The sequence below is a fragment of the Sesamum indicum genome, linkage group LG6 (genome assembly GCF_026168435.1).
Source record: "Sesamum indicum cultivar Baizhima isolate 11 linkage group LG6, ASM2616843v1, whole genome shotgun sequence".
Lineage (NCBI taxonomy): Eukaryota > Viridiplantae > Streptophyta > Magnoliopsida > Lamiales > Pedaliaceae > Sesamum > Sesamum indicum.
The window spans coordinates 7,850,568-7,876,843 of NC_142662.1; the positions used below are offsets into that span (position 1 = coordinate 7,850,568).

Genomic DNA, 26,276 nt, shown 5'->3' on the forward strand with positions numbered 1-26,276 from the left:
AAGAGATAACCTTCCATCAAATTATAAGAGATTTAATCTTATCTAACTATTGTGATGCTTCATCGAATCCACGAGAACACTCCCCCATATCCGTGAAGTATTCATTCTTATCCAACCAATCAAGGTTTGCCTACAAATTGAGAGCTACCCCATTAGGAAAATCTAACTTTTCCTTAAAAACAACTCTATTTTATTATTTGGAGATTTACAATCTACCTTCTGTTTCAATTTCTTTCTTCAACATAAGAAACGAGTAACTCAACTCTCAATTTCACTCATTATACCCTAACATCTTAATTCATTACTTTATACTCCAACTAAATCCAAGCACCATTTTTAAGAAGGGGTGGTTGGGACTTAAATTACAGCTCAAGGAACAAAATGTATTTAACTCTAATTTGTTATAAGTTTTGTCATCTAATATTTTTCAAAAAAGAAATCTTAACCTTCTCGCTGCCATATTGTTAGCAAATAAAGAAATTATATTTGCTTAAAGTTCATCAAGAGATCAATTAAATTAATTGGTTAGTTTTACAGATTACTATAATTTATGTGATACATATATATAGTCGAAATTAGAAGGCCTAACCTTCTCTATCTTATATGTAGGCAATCTGGTGGAGGGCACTAGTTCTTGAGTTCCCAAACAGAAAAGGTAAAAGTTATTCTTGGACTGTACTATTAGCGGCATTTCCTGTGACGTGGTAAGAAAAGCCGAAAGCTGGGGATAGCATTTCTTTGGCAACAAGAGGTCATCGGTCTATCCATTCTCAACAAACAAAAACAAAGACCATTCATACACCCACCTATACTCACACATTCCATCAACACACACACCACCAGTCATGGCTGCTGCATCGTCAACTACTGGCGCCAGTACCGCATATTATATTGCCACACAGAATCGCGTTTCCTCCAGAAATTATCGGTTTCCGACGTATTATGGTGCGATAAAGCAACGCAGAAGATTACTGGTCATCAAGAATTCCAGTGACGAAAGTGCTACGGCGACTAATGCCGAGTCAGCAGAGATTCCCGCGGAGCTCCCGAGAGGACCTCCGTCGCTTATATCAGCTCTTAATGTGGAGAAAGCTTTGCGTGGCATCGGTGACTAATTATCTTTCTTTTTTGGTTTTTGATGATTAGTTTTGGGAGGATTATTGACGATGTTCTGTTTTAGAGGTGCAGCAATATCGGATACGGATCATTACGGGATGCTAGGGCTTGGGACTGGATGTTCGTACGATCAGGTCAACATTCGTTACTACTGACTGATTTCCCGCTGAAATGTATACTGCTTATATATATGTATGTTTTTATACATACTCCAGGTTAATGTTGCGTATAAGAACAAAGTAGCAGAGGTGATGGATAAAGGGCTAGCTGAGGAAGAACTCAGCAAGGAGCTAGACCTCCTCAAGGTGTGTGTAAATCAGTATCTAAGAAGTTATTCTTAAGTATTTGATGAATTTGAGCTCTGTTTTGGCACAACAATTATTTTGTTTTGGACAGCAATCACATTCTATACTATCATCGGTGGAGGAAAGGAGGCTGTATGATTGGAGCTTGGCTAGGAGTGGGAAACCAGATAGATATATGTGGCCTTTTGAGGTCGACATTACTCAAACTCCGACAGAAGAACCTCCTCCTCGGGTAAAGTCTCCGTTCCGCTCCCCCACATACCCGTATAGAATATCTCAAGCGTTTGTTCATTTACGGGTCCAATTCTCTATGCGTAAGCGGTCTTACCCGTATTGTACTCTAGAGGCTGCCATTTCCGGTCCAATTCTCTAAGCGTAAGCGGTCTTTTACCCGTATTGTACTCTAGAGGACGGCAGCGAAACCAACAAATTTGAGTTTGGTGCAATTCTAATTTGTTCTTAGTAACTATTTTGTGTCGGATTTCTACTTTCGGTTCACTCCATATACGATCAAGATCTGGTTTATTACTTGTTCTTAGGCTCCCCACAAATATCTTAACATACCAACGGCTTGATCCGGTTTATTACTAGTTCTTAGCCACCCAACAAATATCTTAACATACCAACCACAGTGTCCCATTTCCCGCATTCGTTAATGGTACAAGATTTCAACCCATCAATCGGACTGTCCATTTTTCATAGTCGTCAATGGTGCGGAAATTCAGTCTGTGAATCTGTCCAAGCCTCCATAGTAAAGGTTCGGGTCATGTCCTCCGGACTACCATGTGATTTGTATTTCAAACAGTGTTATGTCTCAAAAGTTGTCCAGTAGTTTGTTAGAGGCCGCCCGTCATCTCCATGCAAGCTTTTGGTAATACGTTTCTTACAAGTACGTCTGATGCAATTTCCTTTTGCAGGAGCCAGAGGATGAAGGGCCGACAAAACTGGTGGGATACTTCTTTATAAGCTGGTTAATATTATCCTTTACATTGTTCATTGTCTTCAACCGTTAAGGCAGAATAGTCACATGATTATCTCAGATTTTACATATTTGTTATTTCGCCATGAGGCTTTTGTAGGTGAATGATTTATTTTGTCCAATTTCATACCAAAACCCTTAACAAAGTGAAACCATTTTTAGATTGTGAGATGTCTTATTATGGACTAATAGATTTGAAACAACTAACTTGTCTTCCAACATATTGCTTACCCTTTTCAGCTTTGGATTAATGCCGTAACCAACTAGTTACGGGAACCATATTCTTTTAAACATAAGGTGCAGTGCATGAAGAATATGCGGTGCATGAATGCTCAACTCTTATCCGGCTGGGGCGCTGGAAAGAATGCCGACACACCCATGCATATGAAGACTACTCGTAATAGACAAGAAAAGGAATTCATTTTTTATTTCCTTCTTTAATAGATGAGACCCACTAATCGCGGATATGACTTTTGACAACACAAAGCTTTTTATAACCAATGATGATGCAAATGTACGTTCACCACTTTCATGGACAAATGCTTTTAAACATGACCGACAACTTTCACGGGCAAATGCTTTTTGATCGGTCACTCAAAATGCAATAAACATGACCGACACAACGTGACTTCAGAATACGGGAAGAAATGACATGGAATCACAATCATGTGCAACTTATTTATATTTACAGAGTTTCGGGAATGATTTATGCACGAAAAGACCCATCACATGCGACTTGAATAACACAAGTAAATTCCCATCCCAAGTCATCCTGCCCTAGTAAACCCATTAGCGTAAGCACAAGATAAATCTCCGTACGATATTACGCTATGTTTGGAACTTGGATTTTAGCGACAAGAACAATTGCCGAAAATAAAGAATCAAATTGTACCGGAAAAACCTTTTCCGTATAGTTTCCTCACTAAAATCCAAGATTCAGACATAGTAATATCCTCCAAAAATTGATTCTTTGCCATCAAGTTAAACCAGATTTGAACAGATTGTACATCTTAATACGCGTTTGTGTTCATTATTCAGTTCCCCCCCACCCCACCCAAACCCCAATTCAGAATTAAAATAAACAAGCAAAACATGGAGGACCTAGAAGAGTGAAGATAGTGGGCTCCAACTTACTAGCATGCAGACAACGGTAGATGACCTGCGATTCTAGAAAACATACCTTCATCAGCAGCTATACCTCTGCGCATAGATCGATTGAGTGAGAAATTTAAACTTCCAAATAATATTTTCAATTGCCAGAGCTCTGGCAAAAGCTTTTTGCTAGCATCTGAACCTCACATTGAACAATGGAAGAAGGTTAGTCAGGATTAATCAACAAAAGATATTATACCAGATGGTGTTAATTCTAATAGGTAAACCAATCTAAAATTTCTGTAGTAATTTCTAAGTTAGAGCTGCCTTCAGCCTAAATGTATTAAAATATGTAGTATCAACCTTTAAGTATAAAAGACTCTCGACATGACTAAGATACAGCTATAACTACAAGTTGATACCAAGTACCTATTCAAACGGTAGCAGATGGATCAGTAAATCCATTCATCGCAACTTCATGTACAGTTTTACCTCAAAATTCATGCCACGAACTTGTTTCAATGTGCTCTTCGCTTATGGTAACGATATTCATCTTTGCGGTCCTCACCAGCGCCATTGATCATCTGCCACCTATCATCATGCTTTTGTTCTCTTGGGTGCTTTGTGCTATGCTTGGCATGTCTAGAATCATGGCCTGTATCCCTCTCTTTATGTCCAACCCTCCGGTCAACAGGTGAGCTAGGCTCAAAACCAGGCTCTGGATAACTCCTACGATTTTTATCAGAACCTCTGACATCAGACTCAACTCTTTTAACATCTTTTAGGGTCGACTTACGACCCAAACTTGAATCACTGTCAACATGTCCCCTTCTCTCATGGTACTTCTTTGACACTCCATGATGATGCTTGTGGATCCCATCACTATGCCGGTCAGAGCTTATGGGCAGATCTTCATTGCCCGAATTTGACCTCTCAACATGACTTGGCCTCTTGTCTCTTCCATCAAAAGATGAGCGGGAACCCTTCTCATGTCTCTCATCAACATAGCGGGCATCAGAATGCATATACTTGTCATGCTGAGTTTTCCTCCCCAGTCTTCGGGCTGAGTTATCACCAGAGTGACTCAAGCTCCGTTCCTTGTCTTTGTGTGATTTATAATCATGTGATTTTTCCGGACTTTTGAGCCGATAGTATTCTGGCGAATCATCCTCTTCCTCAGAAAATTGTTCTCTGATGATGCATAAAGCCTCCATTAGAAATTTTATCAAAACCCCAAAATTACCAGGAGTAAATAAAAAGGAAAGTGAAATGCCCAACAGGGGAAGAGTGAGAACAATTTTGTAAAGATGAACAAGCAAGTAAACTTTAACATCCTCTTGATGAAGAGAAAATAACACAGAAGAGCATCTATGTAGAGAAAGAAATCAATCGCAACACTGTCATGAAAGCTTGCAGAGTTGCAATCACTATAGTTGTTGACATAAACTAGTTACTGACATGTAACTGAATAACTGGTAAGATTAGAACAAATCTGAATCACCTCTTAGATAGTATTTTTAAAGTAAAAAGAAAATAATTAGGAAGTTGCTGCAAAAATTTGCAGTAAACACATAAGACTTGTGATAGAAAGCAGAAACACAGGATCTCAAAGTATGTTATTCTATTTACTACATAGATTAGTCCACATATAACTCACTTCCACTTTGTCATTTCCTCAGAATCATGCAGGGAACGGAGCAAGATACACACAAAGCAGGAGCGGAAGAGGGCAGGGGGATAGAGAGAGAGAGAGAGTAGATCTTCCTGCCAAGTGCCAACCATACTCTCCACTGTGTTTAATAGTTAAATTACCTTTCTTGATTTTCAGTTGAATGCTTCCTTTTATTTTCACAATGTTGAAGCACAATGTGATCAGGATGGCGAGGGGGTCCCATATTGCCCATTCTCATATTCCCACTGCAAGATGCACTTGGTGTCAAGATCTGCATATATTATTTTTGCAAGTGTCAACTTGAAGATGACAGAAACAGTCATTAAACCTACCCAGGGCCAGGCAGACGGCTGCACATGGAAGGAATGTAGGAAGGAACAGCAAAATGTGAAACTGGGACCATAGATGCATTGAAGGGCATCATCGCAGGGTTATTATACATATTTGCATACGGTCTAAAGGGAGGCAATGAAGAGGCATTCCAGTATGGTGGTGCATAGCCTGGCATGCCTCCATGAAACGCTCCATTTCCTAAAATGATTAACTAAATAAGCATCTGCAAATGTCAATAGAACAAGAAATATATTTGAGACTACCTGGTTGAAACACTGGATTTGGATTGGAAATAGGGCAGTCTCTCATGAGATGGTCAGGAGAACCACATGTGTAGCAGTTACGAGGCCCCTGAATTCCAACAAGGTAAATTCAAATCAATATAACTTCAGAAGCATGACATGTCACCTGTATAAAGATTTTCTGCATGAACTCCGTAAAACCTTTACCAATTCCAAATCTAGACTGCTCCATGAAAACAAAAATAGCTCAAGAAAGAAAAGAGAGGAAATCTGAGATGAGATAGAAAAAACTACATACAGAATATTTTTCTATTCACAAACCGAAAAAAACAATACAGAAAGGATTTTGGACTTTTCAAACTTTCCTTTTAAAGTTTTGCGGCTAAAACAGGTGCTGGTCCCAGCAGATTTTAATTAGGTTTCTACACGTAGAAGCCTTTATATAGCAAGAACACACAGACATTTATTACTAGATCCAGTATCTGAATTTACCTTTCTGTGTCCACCAAGACCGCATAAATTTCTATCACCTGAAAATAGCAGCACCACAGCAGATGTCAGAAATGATATCAAAATGCAACTATTAGTTACAGCGTTTACATCTGTTAAGATAGCATTGCTTACCTCCAGAGTCCATCCAAAACCCTCCTTTTCTTGTGGTGTTAGAATCAGCTGCAGTGAAATTGGATTATGTGAGGAACAGGAAACTGGAGGACAGTAAAAATTATCACAGGGAATAATTTGGTAACAAAGACTACTTTAAACACTGCATAGTACAAAACATACTAGCTCCATTCAAGTTATATATCCTGCCAGCAAAACAGAAGTGGCTCTTGGCAGCTATAGAAAGCAAGAGATGTTCATGAAGTCATTAAAACTTTTTACATTCAGAGCGATCAGTTAGTTCAAACAATCTGGCCTTCAATATTTCCCTCTCATACTATAATATCTTCTCGATTCCTTCATCTATATCCTCACTGTCCACTAGTTACTTCTCCAAGTTCCATTGGCATTAGAACAAGGTTCTTTTCTTGAGTAAGAAATTTATAATGGGCTTTTAGTGTGGAATCTCATTAATATTCTTTAGATAATAGCATTTTATATTATATGATTCTTCATACATGAAAATTATAATTTATAGACAAAGCACAATTGTTACTAGCCGTAAGGTACACCTCTGTAAAGGACCGGCTCCCTTAACAATTTAATACAACCCTCTAGTCCAAAGGCAGCGGTTTGCCATGACAAATGTATAATGATGGAAGTAATTATATTAGTAATGTCCTACAATCTAGAGATAATAGCATTGAGCTAAGGTCAGTACCTTCATCCTGAACATTAGTAGCTTCAGGCATAACAGGTTGATTTTCACCCTGAAATCCTGCCAAAGGAGCAAAATCTTCAGTTCCTCTGTGCTTATCATTATGAAGAGGTACTTGCTTCTAACAGCATCTATTGATTAGCTTTTTCTGATGGAAGAGCAGATATACCTCTATTACCAGGGTTCCCATATGGTACATTTCTTTGATGTTGTTGCTCATAGAATGCTTCTATAAAAACTTGATTGGATCCTTTACCAGTTGCACAAGATGACTGAGGCAATTCCAGCTCTCTTGGGACAACAGTAAAAGCACAAGAAACATCCTTACCATGAATTCCAGATTCACCATCTGCATTTATGGAGAAAGCATTTATGCACTGTGTTGTGAAGTCTCTATTTAGTACTGAAGATGTGTCTCAAAATAAGCTATCACCTGGCACATATTTCTGCATTGCTTTCTCCAAGTCAGTCTCAAGCATCTGAGATTCAAGGAAATGCTCAATTGCTTGACGCAGTGACAGATTAGGTAGCAAATTATCTATGTTACATTTGCTAGAAAAGCACTTTGGGCACCTCCCATTTTCAGTGAGCTCTTGCCGAATACCTACAGTAACACCAGCAAATACAATTTAATAAATGATTCAGGTAAATACTAGAGAAATCTCCCAAGGGATAGAATGAAGATAAAATTGAGAGATTAGCAGTAATGATTGAAAAATAGTAGCTCTGGTGAGGATGTCCAAACAGCTTATTACTGAAATAAGAACTCACACTTCTCACAAAAGCTATGCTGGCAACATGGTATCATCACAGCCTCCTTGAAGAAAGTTGTGCACAGAGCGCATTTCAGTTCCAATGGCAAGTTAGTACTTTGCAAAGCCAGAAAATTGGATGTTGGCAGCCTTTCAATAGCCAACAAATGATGTCAGATCTCAAGAATAACACTTTTAAGAAAAATACAAAGGGTAGAAGCAGCACGTTATTTACTTGTTTAACTTCATCTGCTCCTGAACTCTCGGTAAAGTATTTCTCTCGTTTCCAGATTGATTAACACCTGAGGTCGACATGACACCATTGTTAAACCAAGTTAACAGATAAACCAGAAAAAAGATGATGGAAACAGAACAAACCTCTTGGTATTGCTTGACTAAGGCCATTTAAGTCACGCTTGTGACAGTCTAACCTGGAGAGCATACACAATCTAAATCAAATGTTCAATAATCAAGTGGATCAAACAACAAAATAAGGCACCACAACCCCATCCCCACCACCATGAAGAGGTATTGCACTTGAAAATGTACTACCAAACATAATCATGAATCCAAGCGACAGACGCATTAATTTAAACATGCATATATCTTTCTGTGATTACCCAGATTGAAGTGAGGAGGATACAGACGCTAGTATTGAGACACCGCTATAGCAACAATCATAAATTACTAAAATAGAATTTGCAGAACTCATAATTTATTACCTCACATCCACAGAGACCATAACAAGCAAACACATTGTAAATATCCTAACTTAACTAAATGGTCCAACATGTCTGCATTATAGTATCTAGTCGAGGATATACACCCAGTGTTTGCACGATTAACGACATCCAAGTTTACCCTCTCCCTGCACCTATTAAGAACAAGGAAACAGTCGCAGACATCGAAGGTATTCATGATACATATAACTCTCTATTATATTGCTTGATCAGTGATTGAGAAAATACATTTCCTTTAAACTTGGTGAATAAATTAATCGATGCACCAATAAATCACCAATACACTACTGGTAGGTCACTCCAGCACTCCAGTAGAAACTAATCCAAGTAGGAAAACTTTCATAAAACCTCACTTCGTACAAACAGATGCAGGTTCAAACAAAAACTACACACAAATATTAAAAGAAATACTGGGAAAAGACATTAGTTGCCAAAAATTTTAATCAACATCGCAGCCTTGCACAAAAGAAAAGCTCTTTAAAGACACAGGCTGAGGCATGTTCATGCAAATGATCACCAAATCCCAACATCAAGCAAATCACAATCATATAATTTTCACAACCATTACAAGTCATTATACCTCGAACCAGCAACTTCTTCCTCCTTGTTACCAGTGAAGTTATTCTCATCAATTCCCAGGTTGAAGTCAGGGAAGTTTGGATCAGGCATGGAACATAAATCAGCACCGAAGTCATAAAATTCATCACTTGGTCCATTCTGCAGACAACAAAAATGCCCAATTGATCAGGAAAGCAGACGACAAACTGCAGCAGAGGTTGTCCAATTTAGTACAAAACACAATGGAAAAATTGGCAGAACCCCCATAAAACTAGAAATTCAAGTCATAATCAAAGAAACAACACCAGTAAGTGATGGCATACAGCATCATAATTTCATATTTGCGAATGCTGATGATTCAAGATATTTCAGATAAGAAATGTTGTCAATTTCAATACGAAAAGCAGATTTTGAAAAAAAAATCATTGACATGAAATAAATATTAAAGAACAGCTTACCCCTGGATTCAGATTAGGGGACTCTTTCATCCTAACTTCCTTTACAGCTTGAATGGGTAACCTGCAGCAAATAAACACTTATGTAAGTGAAACTTCAAGGATAAAAGAGAATCTTGATTCTGCAGCAGTCCTTATATCTAAGCTCTGAGAGTAACAATAAACTAATCTATTGCAACAGAAAATAGGTTAAATATGGGGAGATGTAGGAATTGATAAATTCCTATACTTAATATTAATGCATCCATGTTCTTAAATTTCTTATTACATTTCCAAAAGCTCGACATGGTTATAGCAATAACTCTAAATAGAGAGCAACTTGCAGTGAAATACCAAAACTTCACACATGCAGTAAACAAAGGTGAATAGTATTGGCTGCCAATTGCAAAGAAGGATTTTGTTTTACAATAGACATGTCGGAGACTCGGAGCAAACACGTCATAAAAGTCTTTACTTTCACAGTTACCGTTGGACATGTAACTAGTTCCATTTATTAAATGAATGGAGCATGTTCATTCTTCTTTTACAAGAAGCATCGGTTCATTTTGGCTAAACTAATTTGGATAATCTTGAGGTTTTACTTCAAGAGAATTTTTAACATGCCCATGTTAAATTGAGCAGTGTAATATTTAAAAAAATAGATTCAGCCAAAAGTGAGTTTTGCGCAGAAAGTAAGTTCCCCAACCACCGGAATAATGTAAGATTACCAAAATAGGCAATCACCATCTTTTAGATTGAATTTAGCAAATCTAGATCCTTCTTTTTGGGTTAGCAATTGGCACCCTACACGTGTTAAAGTATAAACCCCCGATTTACCGAACTCAGAAAGGAACTTAACAGATAACATTAATAGTCAATCTTCAAAGTAGAAGCATATTTAAACATAACGGTTTTTCAAACTGTGGACACGGAAGTTACGGATCCAATACACGACATCCAATTGCCATAATTGTGTTGATCATCAAATTCTATTGCAACCAAAGATGTATGATACACAACAGAGCTACATGATGAACAATTACGAACACCTATCAAGACCACCAAACCGTTGTTTTTCCCTAAATCTTCACTTTGTATAAATTCTGTTGCATATACAAAAGGAACCAACTCAAAATCTCATCAAGAATAAACGGCACAACTCCTAAACAAGCAAGAGCCACATGAATACAGTTAGCTATAGGTGAATGCACATGCATGCATCAGTAGAAACTCGCCAAGAAAGAATGTATTCAGTCAAGCAGTCAAACAATTAAGCTCATATACATATATATGTGTGTATCTTACAAATCGGAGGGGGGATTTCCACAAGGAACTCTTTTCACTATTACGCTGGATCCACTTGGAATTTGAGAATCATCGCCCTTGTACTCTGTCAAAAGATTTTCCAAAAATAAAATCTATATTAAATTAAAACCAACTCATGTAAATTATAACAAATTTTATGAACAGCAGAAGCTACTCAAGAATACAATAAATAAATAAATAACAGTGCACCGAAGAAACACAACAAAAAAACCACATTAAGACGACATAAAAAGAGAAGGATTAGAAAAAAAAAATTGAAACTGAATAAAATGAGACGGAATCAAAGCGAATTTGAGGAATTAAAGAATACCTAAACCGGAAACCGCATCTGAGAAAACGAGATCAAACCCTTGCTGTTGTTGTTGAGTAACTTTTCCACGCAAGATTTTCGCCCGTAGCTCTCCCAAGGGAATTGAGGGGCGGTCTCCAATCTCCACCGTATCAAAATTCAACGAGCTCCTGAATTTGAACCGAATCGACATGGCTTAAATTTTCTTCTCAGATCATCACTCACATGGACATATGCACGTACAAGTATCACCGCTTTAAGTATACGAGTGTATGTATACACAGGGTTCTGTAGATATATATGGCGAAGGGGGGCAACGTCAGAAAGGGTTTTCACCTTCCGGGTTTTGTATTGCTGATGTGTGTGTGGGAAAGAAATACAGTGGGTTGGGGGCGCTTTTATAGGCCGGGTTTCCGGAGAGAGTCACGTGACGTGTGTGTGTTACGTGTAATGGATAGAGGAAAGCAGATATCTACAGTTGGAAATTGTGCAATGACCAAATTGTGTGCTTCTTTTGGTTTGTACGTTGAGATGTCAGCTAGATTGGTCCGCGGTTAGACGAGTAGGGTACAAACTGCTGAAGCTCATTGTGGTTTGTGATACCGGAGAAACATTTGAATCGCAGCGTCCAGGTAGGATATGAGCAATGCTTGTTACCTTGTATTGTATGTACAATTATAGACGAGAAGGGCTGACCTAATTCATAATTCCATATATGCTGCCAATATTGTGATAAGATTTTTGTTGTGTTCCATTTTCCAAAAATTTAAACTTCCCTCCTCCAAAAATAAACATAGAATCTTTTAACTTCAATAGGAAAAAAATTATGTAACATATTCATTATTACAATTAATAGCTAATGTAGCTTGAGAATCGCGTCGACAAGAATGTTGCAAGAGTCAGTAGTAAAAGAATTCCAAAAATTATGACAAATGCCTTAGGATGTCCTATATAACAAACGGAATAAAAGATAATTTATTATCAGAAAGAATATAAATGTCTTTTGCGATATATGTGGAAGACATATTATGTAACTACTTATTACAAATTATTCAGTCGGTGTGATTTCGTACTTAATATCGTTGAAAGTTAATATGGGTCATTCATGTTGTTATAGTAAATTTATCTACACCGCCCAACTACTATGTCTAGATTCCAAGCAATATGTCAGACGATTTATACTTTTTTTGTCTTCATGGACCAAGTAATCATGCCGCACTATTAAATTTACTCGCCTGACTTTTTGTATCACAATACACGTGGAAAACTTATCATATTTAACTACTTATTATAAATTATTGAGTCAGTGCAATTCCGTACTTAATATCGGTGGAAGTTAATGTGGGTCATCCATGTCGTCATAGTAAATTTATCTACAAAACCCAACTACTAAGTCTAGATTCGGTGCAATATGTCAGGCGATTCATACTTTTTGTGTCTTCCTTGACCAAGCAATCATGCCGCACTATTACATTTGCTCATCTGACTTTTTGTATCACGATACACGTGGAAGACTCATCACATATAATTATTTATTACAAATTATTGAGCCGATGTAGTTTCATACTCAAGATCGTTGGTAGTTAATATGGGTCCTTCATTTTGTTATGGTAAATTTGTCTACACAACCCAACCACTGAATCCAATATTTTAGCAATATTTCATGTGATGTGTACGTTTTCTACCTTCAGTGGCCAAGCAATCATGCGATATTCCATTCTCAATATCATTGAAAGTTAATGTGGGTCATTCGCGTGGATATAGTACATTTTTCTACACAATGCAACCACTACATACAATATTTTTTGAGCAATATGTCGGGGTCTATACTTTTTGAGTCTCTCTGTCTATATATATATATATTGCTTTTGTATTAGATGAATAAAAAAATCTTAATGTTATTTGTGATTTCAATATTCTTTTGAAGTAACATTTCAGTAGTTGATCATAAGCATGTTCAAAATGATGAGCTCCCAAATGCCCCTCTTGGAGATCTGCTACGCCTATTCTCAAACCCAAACAGCTATACAAATACTTTAACAATTTGGGCCTAAGGGATAGCAGAAATCGACTGACTTTGTGTAGTCCAATGTTTGGATGGTAGGATGAGTTCTGTTAGGCAGTGGGCTCGCCAACCAAATAATTTTATTATTTGTCCATCCTATATATTGAAACTCAAGCCCTCAGCCAATGTTTTACTTTAAGTGATTGGGTGGATTATCCCTATATTCTATATCTCTCATCTAATTATTTGTTTACTTGCAACATCAATGCCCATATATAAATTAATGCCCGAATGTTTATTTTTCTCTAATAAATAGATCTTTTCATTAGTAAAAAATTCATTGAATTTATGGATATTAACAAAAAAAAAATTGAATGAAAATTGATATTTACTCTCGATTGATTTATTGCAGGTTAGATAATTTTTCTATGACTAAATTACCCTTATAAGGTGACGATAGATCTCTTTATATGTATTAACGCGCGACAATATATAAGAATAGTTTGGCCATTAAATGATTTATTTGACCTGTAACAAATCAGTAATAATTCAATCATGGGTGAATATGAATCTTCATGCAATTTTTTTATTAATATGAGTAAATTTGATAAATTTTGACTAATATTTAAACTTATTAGACAGAAGCAAATATCAAAAGTATAAAATATAATTTTCTAAACCACATAAAATATATAGATAATTACACGAAACTTCGAGAGAGCGGTATACTAATTGATGGTATTCCCGGTTTCTTGAATTTCATCTTCTTCACAATTCTAAAAGTAAACCATTAGTTTTGTATTTTTATTTAATTATTACCGGGCCCGTAAAAAAAACAAGAGTGAAACAGGGAACAGGCGGTGGAGGTACAGCATGAATATGATGCAGAAGAGAGGTGCAGGGAGGTATTAATGGGTGATGTCTCCTTCTGCTGCCACCAATCCCCTTACAACTTCTGAAATGCAAACTCACGTAATGTTAAACACCCTCACCCTCACCCTCACCTTCTGCCTCTGACCACCTTTTCTCGAAAGCTCAAGCACTTTTTACATCATATGGGCGGCGGGCCACCACCACAACCACACGCCGGAAGATACGCTGCTTTCATTTACTACTTTCCCCGCCCGCCACCCCTTTTTTACATGCACCTAATTACTACTTACGGGACTAGCTATATATAGATAGTAGTAATTTTAATTTATGAAAAACAAAATATTTAATTTATACATGATAAGTATCAACTTGAAGGTTTTAGAATGTGATTTTACTATTTCATATATAAATTAATATTTTTTCAACTTTAATATTTATGAGTTTTGAGTTTGAATTTTGTTTTTCTTCTAATTTAATTCAATTTCACTAATATCTCCTGCCATCTTGAGACAAAGGATAGAAAGTAGGTTCTGTCTCCATGCTACAAGTATATTGCATTTGACATATAATTAGTTCAGATTTAATTGAATGGGGTCTATGTTAGAATTTTCCCACAAAATAAATTCTTATATATATATATAATAAAGAGGAGAGATTAATAATTCAAATATATAAACATCCCTCAAAATGAGAAATGAAATACTATTCATAGATTTTGGAGCAACAGTAGAGAAGCCAAGCAACACACCTAGATTGTGCCATGTGTTGCATAAGCAAGTCGATCGCCCCACCTATAAAAGATGTGGATCCAGGGGGGGGGGGGAGGGGTGTTATTTTAATTTCAAAATCATGGTCTAGATCACTGCCTTAGGCTTTAGCCGAAACTAATTAAGGTTTATAACGACTAGACAACTGTATATATATAGAGAGAGAGAGATTCATGAAAAATGAATAACTAATTAAATGCCCGAACTATATAGTTTTCTTGTATTCGCTTATTTTGAACTCATCAGGACAGTAAATTAGTAGAAAATGAAATAAATTAGTGGTAATTAAAAGGAAGGCGTACTCAAAATACGGAACCAAATACAAACCCTAGCTAGTTACGTTGCTCTCTGATAGAATAAGATTGTGGTAAGCTGCTTAATTAATACATTAATCCTGCAGATCCATGCTATCTATCAAGCTACATACCTACTTAAATTAACAGCTAATTAAAACCTTCTTCCATGCACTGCCAAAATCTCCTTCGTCTGCAATGCACCTGCAGGATCAAATGTCTTGCTCCAAATTCATATTCATCTTCAAGTTTTAACCTCCATTCCATGCATTTATCTTCTCTCATCACTTCCCTTTTCACCCCAATCTCCCACCATTCAATTCTTTTCTACTCCTCCATCTCTACGTCTCCAACATTTGTATCTTGAAACTTTTATTCCCAATGCACAGTTTCCAACTTCAACAACGTTGGTCCTGGGGCTTCAGCTTCGGGCCTTCTCCAGCTCCATCCTGCACTCCAACTTCATCACTTGTGTTAGTATGGGTGATCTCTGTGGGATCAAATGTGTGAAGATTGATCTTTTGACCTGTAATTTTTTCCAAGTATGAAACAATCATGGCTTCTCTACTTTCTGCCAACGTCTTCTCACGGGCTCTCGCCGCAGATTCTTGCTCAAAATGGGCCAGTTCTTGATTCCTCCAAGCCTCCTCTCTTGCCCTTCTTTCTACATCTAATCTCTCAATCACTTCCGTGAACTTGTTGTGAAGATTTTCTTGATGATCCATCACTTGCTTCACCAAGTTGCCGAAGAATTCCGCCATGGGATTAAGCAGTAGTTGATCGTAGTAGCTGCAGGTTTTCTTCTTTTTCTTCTTCTTTTTCCTCTTCTTTCTGCTGGCTTCTTTGAGAGATGCTGAGGCTTCTTCTCCAATAGAAGCCTCGGACCCATGATCAATTAAGCCCACGGGCCGGTTGGGATTCACGGGCAGAGTTTCACTACTAGGACCTGTTTGGTTATTACTCTCGGCAGTACCAAGGCGTTTGTATATGGCTTCCAGCTCGCCAAACTGTACTCTACTTTTGCTGCTCTCCAAGCAGTTGATTAGAGCTTCTTTCTGGTTCATTTCTAAGTGTTCTTGTCTGTCAACTATTTCACTGTTTTCATTGGATACTTCTGCTGCTAGTGGTTCCCTACAAACATTAATTAATGCTTACATAAAAACCCCAATGACAGTACTCGTCTGTGTATACGTATATATACATAGATAGATAGACATATAGTACATGAAATTAAATTAACTTAACCGCCAAATAGAGCTAGCTTCTACCACATAATTAAAGCCACATTTTAACTTACTTATTATAAAGAACAATTGTTAATAGGTTGTGAAAGAAAGATGGAGAAAACTCGATGAAAACAAAGAGCTAGAGTAGTACTACTTCTGACTTGTTTTGAAGTTTGAAACTTGTCCATTTTTTAGTGTAAAAAAGGGAGCACAGGAGGAAAGAATTGTAGTACAGCAGTAGAACCAAAGGAAAGTAATGTTAGAATAATAAAGTAATTTAATGCAAAAGCACTGGAAAATTACCACAAGGGAGGTTGTTTAATGGCAGAATCTTCTTGGTTTTGCCAACAATGAAGCATTCCAAGAGAAGCCTGTCGGGCCTCGGGGACTTCATATTGCTCACTCCCACGAAGCAAAGCATCTCCACCGTCATTAATACTACTGACACTCCCATCTTTATACTCATTTCTCCGGCAAATATTGTCACTCAAACCTAGCTTGAAATTCACCGGGAAATAGGCCGTAGGAGCAGTACCACCGCCCACGTAGTGGTGGTGGTGGTGGTTCAGCCTACTCTGCTGGTGAGGCTGAAGAAAGTGATGGTGTTGGTTGAGGAACAGTTGTTGGGTTGTGGGTAGGGTATGGATTTGCTCCAGAAGATGTGTTTGGTTCATGGATAACAGAACTGGAGCACATGAAGCAGTCTCAGCTAATGGCTGCTGGTGTTGCTGGTGCTGGATCCCGGGTATACCGAAACCCGAATGCATCCCTTTTTGCTTTAACCACGATTTTCTATGTAGAAAACAAAACGGGTAGATCTTGAACAACAACAAGAAGAAGAAGAAGATATATATATATAACTGTAGTTTCAGAGAGCAATATATAAAATTAGGAAGAAAGGGGTGGAAGTGCTGAATTTGTAGTGGAAGAAAACCTAATAATGCGGAAGGGATTGGAAGAAAAGGGTAAGCAGATTGTAGCTAGTAGCTAGCTAGCAGAGGCTAGAGAGAGATGGTTGGGAACCCTTCTAAGAAGTCTGTTAAGAGCAACTGCGTAGGAAGATAAAAGGGCTGGGCAAATGGGGCGGGTTTTGACCCGCTTACCAGAAACCAAATCTTGTTAATATTTTTTTTCCCTGTCTTTTGTCCTCTTTTGTTCCTCTAGTTTATTAATCTACTTTGCTTTTTCAGATTCACCTCAATTTATTTAGTAAGTATTTATCTATCTTTTTTAATATACATCCCACATCCATTACGAACTAATATCCACCTTATCAAATAAATCAGGATTAAATCATTATAATCAGCAATTATTAACACAAAAATTATTTATAAATTGTTGTTATTGATTACATATATATTTCCTTATATGAAAAAAAATGTTAGTAACTATAAGATATAAGTAATATCAGAATTATTGTTATTTATAATACGCTAGGTGATAATAAGTTTTATTTTATTCATAATTAGAAAAAAAAAATTATTAATTAATAATTTAAGGAACTGTTTTTAAGTTTCAACACAGGAATATATCAATGTGTCTCCCTCACTAATGTAATTAAATCCTGTTTAATTATTCTTTTTCGATACAAATATAGCTTTAATTAAATAATATTGTGTCTATGGAATATTTTCACATGTAAAAGGATTATATTTATTTAGAATAAATAACTATTTTTATATTTTCAAATTTTTATCTGACCAACGGCAACGGCGTTGTTTCAAGTTTTGAACTATTCCAAATACTATATACCCCCAAAACAATAAATTTGGTAACAAAGTTAATGATCATTACCATTATATTGTTGGCAATCTTTTTTCTAAGTGGGTGGAAGCCCAAAGAGAGTATAGGGATCAACGGCCTTGATCTCTTTACATACAGAAAAGCCCAAAATACATATAAAAGAAATTCTTAATTAAAAAAATGAAAAAGGGAGAGAGAGAGAGAGAGAGAGAGAGAAGACAAAGGACACGTGTGGTAGTGTGTGTAGCAGAGCAGGTGAGTGCAGAGAGACATTCTGAAACGGAAGTATTAGAGGAATTGATGGTGGCGCACGTGAATGTGTCACTCTGTTGCTTCTCCTGCCTTTCTCCTTCACTGCATTAATTTCTGTGTCCTCTCCTGTCAACAACGCCTACCATCTATCTATATTGGACCCTCATCCAAGCCCACTTCATACTAAACGGCCCTTATTTCTCTATCTATATGTAAATGGGCCTAAATTGAAGTCGTGTTGGGCAGTTGAATAGAGTTCCAAAGCAGAGATTAGGCCAACTCATCATGATGATGCTCTCTTATGTTAACATTTGGTGAAACTATTGAGCTTTCTTGATATACATATGATCACGTTTGTTAATTGATTGGAGAAGGGTCCCATGGCAAAGCAGTATATATACATAAAAAAGCGACGAGGAAGATGGCGTCCTCCTTCTGTTAATGGTTGTTAAGGTGTGATAATTGTGTGGTGATTATGTCAGGAAAGGATAAGCATTTTAGGTAAACATCAAATGTCAAGTGGGAATAAAGGGTAAAAATAAAATGAACCAAAATTCAATTTCAATTCTAAGTAAATGATTTTCTAGCAACCCAAATCTTTACGGGACCACAATTTCTTTTCTTTTTTCAAAAAAAAAAAAAAAAAAGAAAGGGGGAAAATCCAGAACAGTGCATCACAAGATTTGTAGCTGTAGCCCAATTCAAGTTCCATCACGTAAGAAATCTACACCTACAGCTGCATATCTTTGATAACCGCAGCTTGGAGTATTCAATAATTTCTTTTTCCAATTTTTTAGTCTCAGAAATGGCCACATCCCATCGGCTGACAAAAACAACATTTTCTCCATTGCTTACTTGTTCAATCTTAGCCAGCTAACTAATACCTAGATTTAAGAATGTAATAGTTTATGATTTAATCACCTTTCCATCTCACACTCCCTCCCATATTCAAAAACCTTACACTCAATAAGTCGTGGGTTCGAGTTTTTTTTTTTCAAAAATAAAAATTAATTGTACAATATACTTGATAATGCTTATTTTATGAATAAACTTATCATATAATTGATTTTTATATGAGTCATGTCCAGTATGATTAATTTTTTATCGGGATCAAATATTTAATTACAATAATTAATTGTACACATATGACTTGCAATGGCTATGTCTAGAAACGAATCCAGTATACGTAATGTATTAGTTACACAATTTATTGAATTTTAATATTTTAATGAGGGTTACACATGAGATAAGTTGCAACATTAAACAAATGTAGATGATGAGATATCCAGACAAGGTTTTGAGATGGGATTAAATATTGCCGCCTTGGAACAAGTCTCAATCAGGACGGAGATTAGTACGCTAAAAATTAAGCTTACATTAGGTACAAAATCTTGCCTATCGTTTTGCCTCCACGTAGGAGAAAGATTAACCGAATCACATAACCAACACCAACAATTCAGTCAAGATTCGAGGTTATTATTTCATCAACCTAAAACTATATATATTGGTGGGAAAAAAAAAATAATTCAGGTTAAGAATTATGTACCTTAATTATAATAGACCGGGAATGCTGTCAAGTTTAATTTCAAGTAGTAAAATTGAAATTTCACGACTATAAGTTTATGGGTTTGAATTTTATTAATTTGTGAGTTTTTGTTTACGTTCATATCACTATTCGTCTATTTTTAATAGTAATTATCAGGTTATCGTAATATTACTTTTTTAAATATTTTTCCGATAATTTTAATTTAATCATAATCCCTTTTTTTCAAAAAAAGCAAATAAGTAGGGGAAATTAAGAAATACGTTATATATATATATATAGGAAATGGAGACAGTAATGTAGAAGGTGGGTAGACAAGAATTAATTCCAAGATGCATATATCCATGATAGCAAAAATGATTGGGATGTGATCTGATGTTGGGTACAAGAGGCAGCCCTTGATTGCTTAGCTGAAGCTGTATCATCATGTAATCTCACTGTCATCAACTCAAACGCCATAGATGCACGGCTTAAACTGATTGCCCTCCATCACCCTTTTTCTACATCATCATCTACAAATATATTAGAAAATAGATGACTATTATTAATTAGTAAGTAAATAAATGGTCGTAGATTCGGGTCGTGGATCTGCAACTCTAAATTAACGCAAATAAAATCGTAGATGAATTATTATTATTATTAATCATAAATAAAATAAATCAATACTGTTTAATTATTAGAAATAATAATAATAATAAAAAAGTCTTCAGTTATTTTCTGTTTTTATTCTATGAATTATTCTTCCTTTTTATAAGTTGTACTAATTAATACTACTTTTTTTAATAATTTTATTAAAAATAAATAAATAGTAAGATGATTCATTAGTTAAAGTGTCTCTTTAATGAAACGATTCAATGATTGAAAGGTAGAAAAGAAAGGCGTTTTAAAACTTGTTTAATGAAACCCATTCAAGATTGACGCCTCTTTCTTTTTTTGCTGGGGTCAAACTCCTAATTATCATTTCTTTGTTTATTACGCATCGAACTACTTTGGCTTTTTTTTTTTTTTTTAATCCAAGATTTCTTTAGCGTAAAAAAATATCGAGAACTAGAATCATATAATTTAATTCGTCTTGAGGAGTCATAAAATTATCATCTTATAACGCTCCTGTTATAACTTTTGGAGGATGAAGATCGATCAATTATGTAGGAACTACGTTCTTGATAACAAATTTACAAATTGAAGCCGTTTATTAAAAAGAGATTCGTCATTTTTAATAATGATTCACTTCTATTGTTATTCAAATAAACAAGAATTTGAAATATTCATCGACAAATAAATAAATAATAACTTGCTGGAGCATTTCCGACTTTTGTATATATTTTTTTTTTTTGCTGATAAATGTTGATATATATTGATCAATAATTATTATTTTGTGATATTCCCTTCATACGTCTTCTCTGTAAAATTATAATAAGAACCATTGTTGAATATTGTCATGTTGATAACAAATTATATATGTTTGTATATTATATGTAATTCAGTGAGAAGTTCAAGGAAAATATGTATATATATGCATCAAAGTTATGAAGCTGTATTTTATAAGATTGTGGTAGATGAATGTAGCTGAGACAAATTCGTAATAGAATTTATATATAGTTTATTTATTTCAATATGGCTGTACAACAAATCCAAGTGGGCTTAAGAACAAAAAATATATATTGGCAAATGACATTCAGCAGATGAGAAAATAATTTAGATAGGACATTTTATATCATTAATTATTTTGAGTGCACAAGTATTGTTGTTATCTTCAATAACAATAAAATTATTATTTTTTCGATGATTATTAATTATTTTGTTAGTAAAATACATCATATATATATATATAAGTCTGAAACAGGAAATATATATAATGTGGAGAAGTGGGAGACAGATGCAGGTGATAGGATACACAGAATGGAGAAGATATTGAATCCCTTTTCTCTCTTCCCTCTCCTTTCCTTCTTACGTCAAATTCATCAATTCCCCCACTTTTTTTTTTATTTTTTTATTTTCTTTTATTAAAATCACAGTCCACCCTCTCCCACTATTTAATTCTCTTACTGCCTATACATCTACGCCGTTATACCCCAAGATTTTCGTTTCATTTCAATAAACAAACCGTACCCACTGCCTGTATTCAACCATGATAGCTTACATAGAGCGGTTTGTCCATGACAACGACGTCGACTCCTTGCCAGAGCCCGAGACCGCCGAAGAACAAGCCGACCTCTCCCCCCTCTTCAACGGCGTCGACCTCCAGGGCACCGTTGAATTCGCCGGATGCGGCTCAGCCTCTGGTAGAGACTTCGGAGGCGTTCAGTTGTCCAAGCCGTTGGCCCTCATTAGACCAGCCAACAGCGATGACGTCGCCAAGGTTGTAAGGCTAGCGTCACGGTCGCCGCACCTGACCGTGGCTGCCCGCGGCAACGGGCACTCGGTCAACGGGCAGGCTATGGCCCACCGCGGCCTCGTCCTAGACATGAAAACTATTGAACCCAAGATCACCGTGGACCCCGCGACGGCGCAGGCTGACGTCAGCGGCGGTGCATTGTGGGAGGACGTCCTCAAACGCTGTGTTTTAGGCTACGGCCTCGCCCCTCGCTCTTGGACGGATTACTTGGGTTTGACGGTTGGTGGCACGCTATCGAACGCCGGCGTTAGTGGACAGACTTTCATTTACGGCCCGCAGACGGAAAATGTAACAGAGCTGGAAGTGGTCACCGGAAACGGCGACGTATTAGTTTGTTCAAAGAATGAGAATCCGGAGCTCTTCTTCAGCGTTCTTGGCGGACTCGGGCAGTTTGGAATTATCACTCGGGCCCGGGTTTTGCTCCAACCCGCACCCGACATGGTATGCACATATACAAACGCCTGTACATGAGTAGACACGTATGAGAAATGTGATTCTGAATATGAGGCGTAGGTTGGTGAGTTTTTAATTGGCTGATTATTTTAGTTGGTGGTTTTGGTGAACAGGTGAGGTGGATAAGAGTGGTGTACAGTGAGTTCAGCGAGTTCACTCGGGACGCCGAGTTCTTAGTGACCCGGGCTGAGGGTGACTCTTTCGACTACCTGGAAGGTTTCGTCTTTGTCAACAGTGATGACCCGGTTAATGGGTGGGCGTCCGTGCCGTTGGATTCGGACCAATTTTTTGACCCGAGCTGTATCCCGCGGGCGGCAGGTCCGGTTCTCTACTGCCTTGAAGTAGCCTTACATTACAAAAATGAGGACCCGCCATCCGCAGTTGACATGGTAAATTAATTTAATTTTAATTCAATCCTCTTTTTCGTGCGTTTTTTATACGTACAAAAATTAAATTAAAATACTTACAAAGAAAGGATTCGAATAATATGAAAATCTAATCTAATCCAGTGGATTTTACATAAGAATTATTAATTATATGGAATTACACACAAAATTCAACGCTGCATGAATATGTACATTTCTTGGCTGATTTTATAATAAAAGAAAAAATTATTGGTATTCTTTGTTTTTTTTTTTTGGGAAATAAATAATAGTAATTGATTTTGGTGGTTTAGATTTTGTAATAATCTGTCTGTGGGCCAATGGTTAAGTAAGGGAGGAGAGGAGACTAGGAGGAGGACTTAGTTTTGACCTCGGTGTCTGCTAATTGGGACCCACAAAATTTTGATGTCGACAACGAAGCAATAAGTGGGGCCCACTCAGCAGGACAGTGAAAAAAGTCAAAAAAAGGGCTTACCACGTGTAGTAACCATATCTCACCGTGGTGGAGGATGGCGCCTCCGCCGCGGCCTGGGCGGGGAAGTGAAAATTAAAAGGGATTGAAAACTGAGGACTCGGTGGGATATGTATCTTCCATTGGATTTTCTGACACCGGCAAGGTATGGAAGTGGACACAGAATCGGGTCCTTATTACGAGATTGACACCGTACTTCCCCTCTGACGACGTCCTTGTCGTTTATGACAAAATTTAGTCAGGGCCAAAACAGTAATGTTAGCATCACCTCCAACCTGTCCTTTTGCTTATTATCATCCAGATTTCTATTGACGTTTGCTGGTCCCCCCCGCCCCCCTCTCCTCTTCCACATAATCCAAAACCCACCCCTCAATTCTACCTGTCCTATTTTTTCTTATTAAAAAGACATTTATAATGTTTTTATCATATGTGTATGTGTATTTGTTGATGAGGTGCAGAGGTCGGAGAGATTGATGGGAGGGCTGAGATTCGTGGAAGGATTGAGGTTCTCGGTGGATGTGGGGTACATGGAATTTTTGTTGCGTGTGAAGCGTGCGGAGGAAGAGGCCAAGGCCAATGGTATATGGGACGCCCCACACCCGTGGCTCAACCTCTTTGTGTCCAAAACAGACATTGCTGATTTCGATCGTGTTGTTTTCAAGAATATTTTGAAGCATGGCGTTGGTGGACCTATCCTCATCTATCCTCTACTACCTTCCAAGTATGTACTTATATAATAATTACCTTCTCTCTCACTCTCCAAAATTCCACTCCCATTATTATTATCATCATCATCTTTAATTAACAGTAGCAGTAAAAATTCGGTGTGGAATACGGACCACCCACCCAATTGTAGTACACTCTCGGATCCGCTGACAATATCGGGTGGTTAAGATTTTCATATTTTGATTAAATACCACCGACCACACCCACATCCGCATACCCACTAAAAAAAAACACGACTATTACTTTTTTTGGTATTTAGGGTGCTTCAAATAGCACTTTCCCGCCTTTCCTAGTTTGTAACTGGAGTATCCACTTGGGGGGTGGGGTTGCAATAATTGTGAATTTCAATAGTTTGTTGGAAATAATATTAATTGTATATTTTAAAATGAATGTAGCTTTCAGGGCCAGTTTGCTGTGTATGTGAGGACAAAGGTATTAACTGGCCAAACCCACTAGCTTGCTAGCGACACCTTAACTTGTTTCAGCTCTACATTTTTCTAATGTCTTAATTACCCTTCTCTCCATCTCATCTGTTAATTTCCTGTATTTTCCTACTCCTTTTTCTATAAGGAAACTGATACGGAACATGGAATATCTGCATTATTAATATATCAAAATAAGAGAAATTGACTTAATTAATCCATTGGCTGAATATTTATTTGTAAAATAGGTGGGACAGTCGGAAATCCGTAGTTTTACCGGAAGGAGAGATGTTTTACTTGGTGGCGTTGCTACGCTTCTGCTTCCCCTATCCAAAAGGCTTATCAGCTCAAGAAATGATTGTACAAAATCAGGAAATTCTTCAAAGCTGCATTCAAAATGGGTTTGACTTCAAGTTGTACCTTCCCCACTACACCTCCAGGGAGGGGTGGAAGCGCCACTTTGGAAATCAATGGACCAGATTTCAGGAAAGGAAGGCCAGGTTTGATCCAATGGCCATCCTTGCACCTGGCCAGAAAATATTCCCAAGAAATTGGCACCCCTAATCATATCAACCCCACCATTCATTTCTCTGCCTTCAATTTTTCTTTAGGAGTTTCGTTTCCTATTGGTCAAGAAGCAGATCAAGCAATGTAAATGAATATCTTGAGGAAATTTTGATTTTCTTTTTTCTTTTTCTTTTTCTTTTTTTTTTTTTTTTGGGTTTCATAATTAGTGGCTTCTAGAAAATCCAAAAATGGTGCTTGTCTTTAGGAGAGAGAGTGACAATCAGCCTTAGTCGCAATCAATACAGTTCAAGTTCCCAATAATTAAAATGTTGGGCTGTAAAGTTGCAGATGCAGTGAGAGGCATCTCATTATCTACTCTACTATTTTTTGACACTCCCATAAACTTCCCCTTTTTCTTGTCATCATCATCATCATGTTTCCTAATTTCTTCTTCTTTTAAGATTTCCTCCTCCTAATCCTAATTTTAACTTCATCTCGTTATATTTAAATTATACATCCATCATATAATAAATATAATTTAAGAGCCCAATTTGAGTTACAAATTTAGAGATGAAATATCAACAAACTTTTCTTCATAAAAACAATGCTATCGAATACTAGTAACATATGCCTCTTGCTTTAAATAAATTAAAAGAATTATCCCTTAACTATACATTTATATTTATTCATGTAATTTCAAATAAAAATAGTATTACGTACATATATATGCATAATTATTTCCTATAACATTTATTTCTTGATCATGACGTGAAGAGTTTTATAAGAAAAGAAACCCATGGTATTGTTTCATTTCAATAATAATAAGAAGCATCTTATATTTACTCCACATTTTTTTATGATAAGACATATAATATAATATATACTTCTATATAGGGTAAGTGTATTTAACGACATTATATATATATATATATAATACTCTAAATGACAATAAGAATATAAAATTTGAGTTTTATTGATGTACATATATATATATATATGTATAATTAATTACACTTCTCTTTTCTGATGTTTGGTATAATTACACATAAATTTCATG

General features: G+C 36.6%; 4 protein-coding genes across 7 annotated transcripts; 2 read left to right on the forward strand and 2 right to left on the reverse strand.

Annotated features, from left to right (window-relative positions):
- Positions 1-634: 634 nt before the first annotated feature.
- On the forward strand, positions 635-2,564 carry NDHU (Chaperone DnaJ-domain superfamily protein). Of its 2 annotated transcripts, XM_011083309.3 has the most exons (5): positions 646-1,107; positions 1,189-1,250; positions 1,332-1,421; positions 1,513-1,653; positions 2,339-2,564. In XM_011083309.3, the coding sequence occupies exons 1-5, from the start codon at positions 846-848 to the stop codon at positions 2,432-2,434; spliced, it is 651 nt and encodes a 216-aa protein (XP_011081611.1). In that variant the 5' UTR covers positions 646-845; the 3' UTR covers positions 2,435-2,564. The 2 variants fall into 2 exon arrangements, with proteins under 2 accessions (XP_011081609.1, XP_011081611.1); XM_011083307.3 differs by lacking the exon at positions 2,339-2,564 and having other exon boundaries at positions 635-1,107; positions 1,513-1,890.
- Positions 2,565-2,696: 132 nt separating this feature from the next.
- Positions 2,697-11,542, reverse strand: LOC105164616 (uncharacterized). 2 transcript variants are annotated; one of them, XM_088881684.1, is made up of 17 exons: positions 11,181-11,542; positions 10,850-10,934; positions 9,569-9,629; positions 9,133-9,269; positions 8,191-8,243; positions 8,048-8,114; positions 7,832-7,962; positions 7,494-7,664; positions 7,230-7,409; positions 7,064-7,120; positions 6,364-6,411; positions 6,232-6,269; positions 5,761-5,848; positions 5,497-5,695; positions 5,305-5,409; positions 3,985-4,683; positions 2,697-3,688 (listed from the first exon to the last, which is right to left on the reverse strand). In XM_088881684.1, exons 1-16 carry the CDS (start codon positions 11,350-11,352, stop codon positions 4,011-4,013), a joined length of 2,265 nt encoding a protein of 754 aa, XP_088737810.1. In that variant the 5' UTR covers positions 11,353-11,542; the 3' UTR covers positions 2,697-3,688; positions 3,985-4,010. The 2 variants fall into 2 exon arrangements, with proteins under 2 accessions (XP_088737810.1, XP_011081607.1); XM_011083305.3 differs by lacking the exon at positions 2,697-3,688 and having other exon boundaries at positions 3,729-4,683.
- Positions 11,543-15,059: 3,517 nt separating this feature from the next.
- Positions 15,060-17,375, reverse strand: LOC105164615 (uncharacterized). 2 transcript variants are annotated; one of them, XM_020694254.2, is made up of 3 exons: positions 16,627-17,375; positions 15,624-16,228; positions 15,060-15,546 (listed from the first exon to the last, which is right to left on the reverse strand). In XM_020694254.2, exons 1-3 carry the CDS (start codon positions 17,088-17,090, stop codon positions 15,470-15,472), a joined length of 1,146 nt encoding a protein of 381 aa, XP_020549913.1. In that variant the 5' UTR covers positions 17,091-17,375; the 3' UTR covers positions 15,060-15,469. The 2 variants fall into 2 exon arrangements, with proteins under 2 accessions (XP_020549913.1, XP_011081606.1); XM_011083304.3 differs by having other exon boundaries at positions 15,060-16,228; positions 16,627-17,374.
- Positions 17,376-21,721: 4,346 nt separating this feature from the next.
- Positions 21,722-25,612, forward strand: CKX7 (cytokinin oxidase 7). Its single transcript, XM_011083303.3, has 4 exons — positions 21,722-22,697; positions 22,823-23,098; positions 24,023-24,285; positions 24,961-25,612. The coding sequence occupies exons 1-4, from the start codon at positions 21,990-21,992 to the stop codon at positions 25,274-25,276; spliced, it is 1,563 nt and encodes a 520-aa protein (XP_011081605.1). The 5' UTR covers positions 21,722-21,989; the 3' UTR covers positions 25,277-25,612.
- Positions 25,613-26,276: the final 664 nt, after the last annotated feature.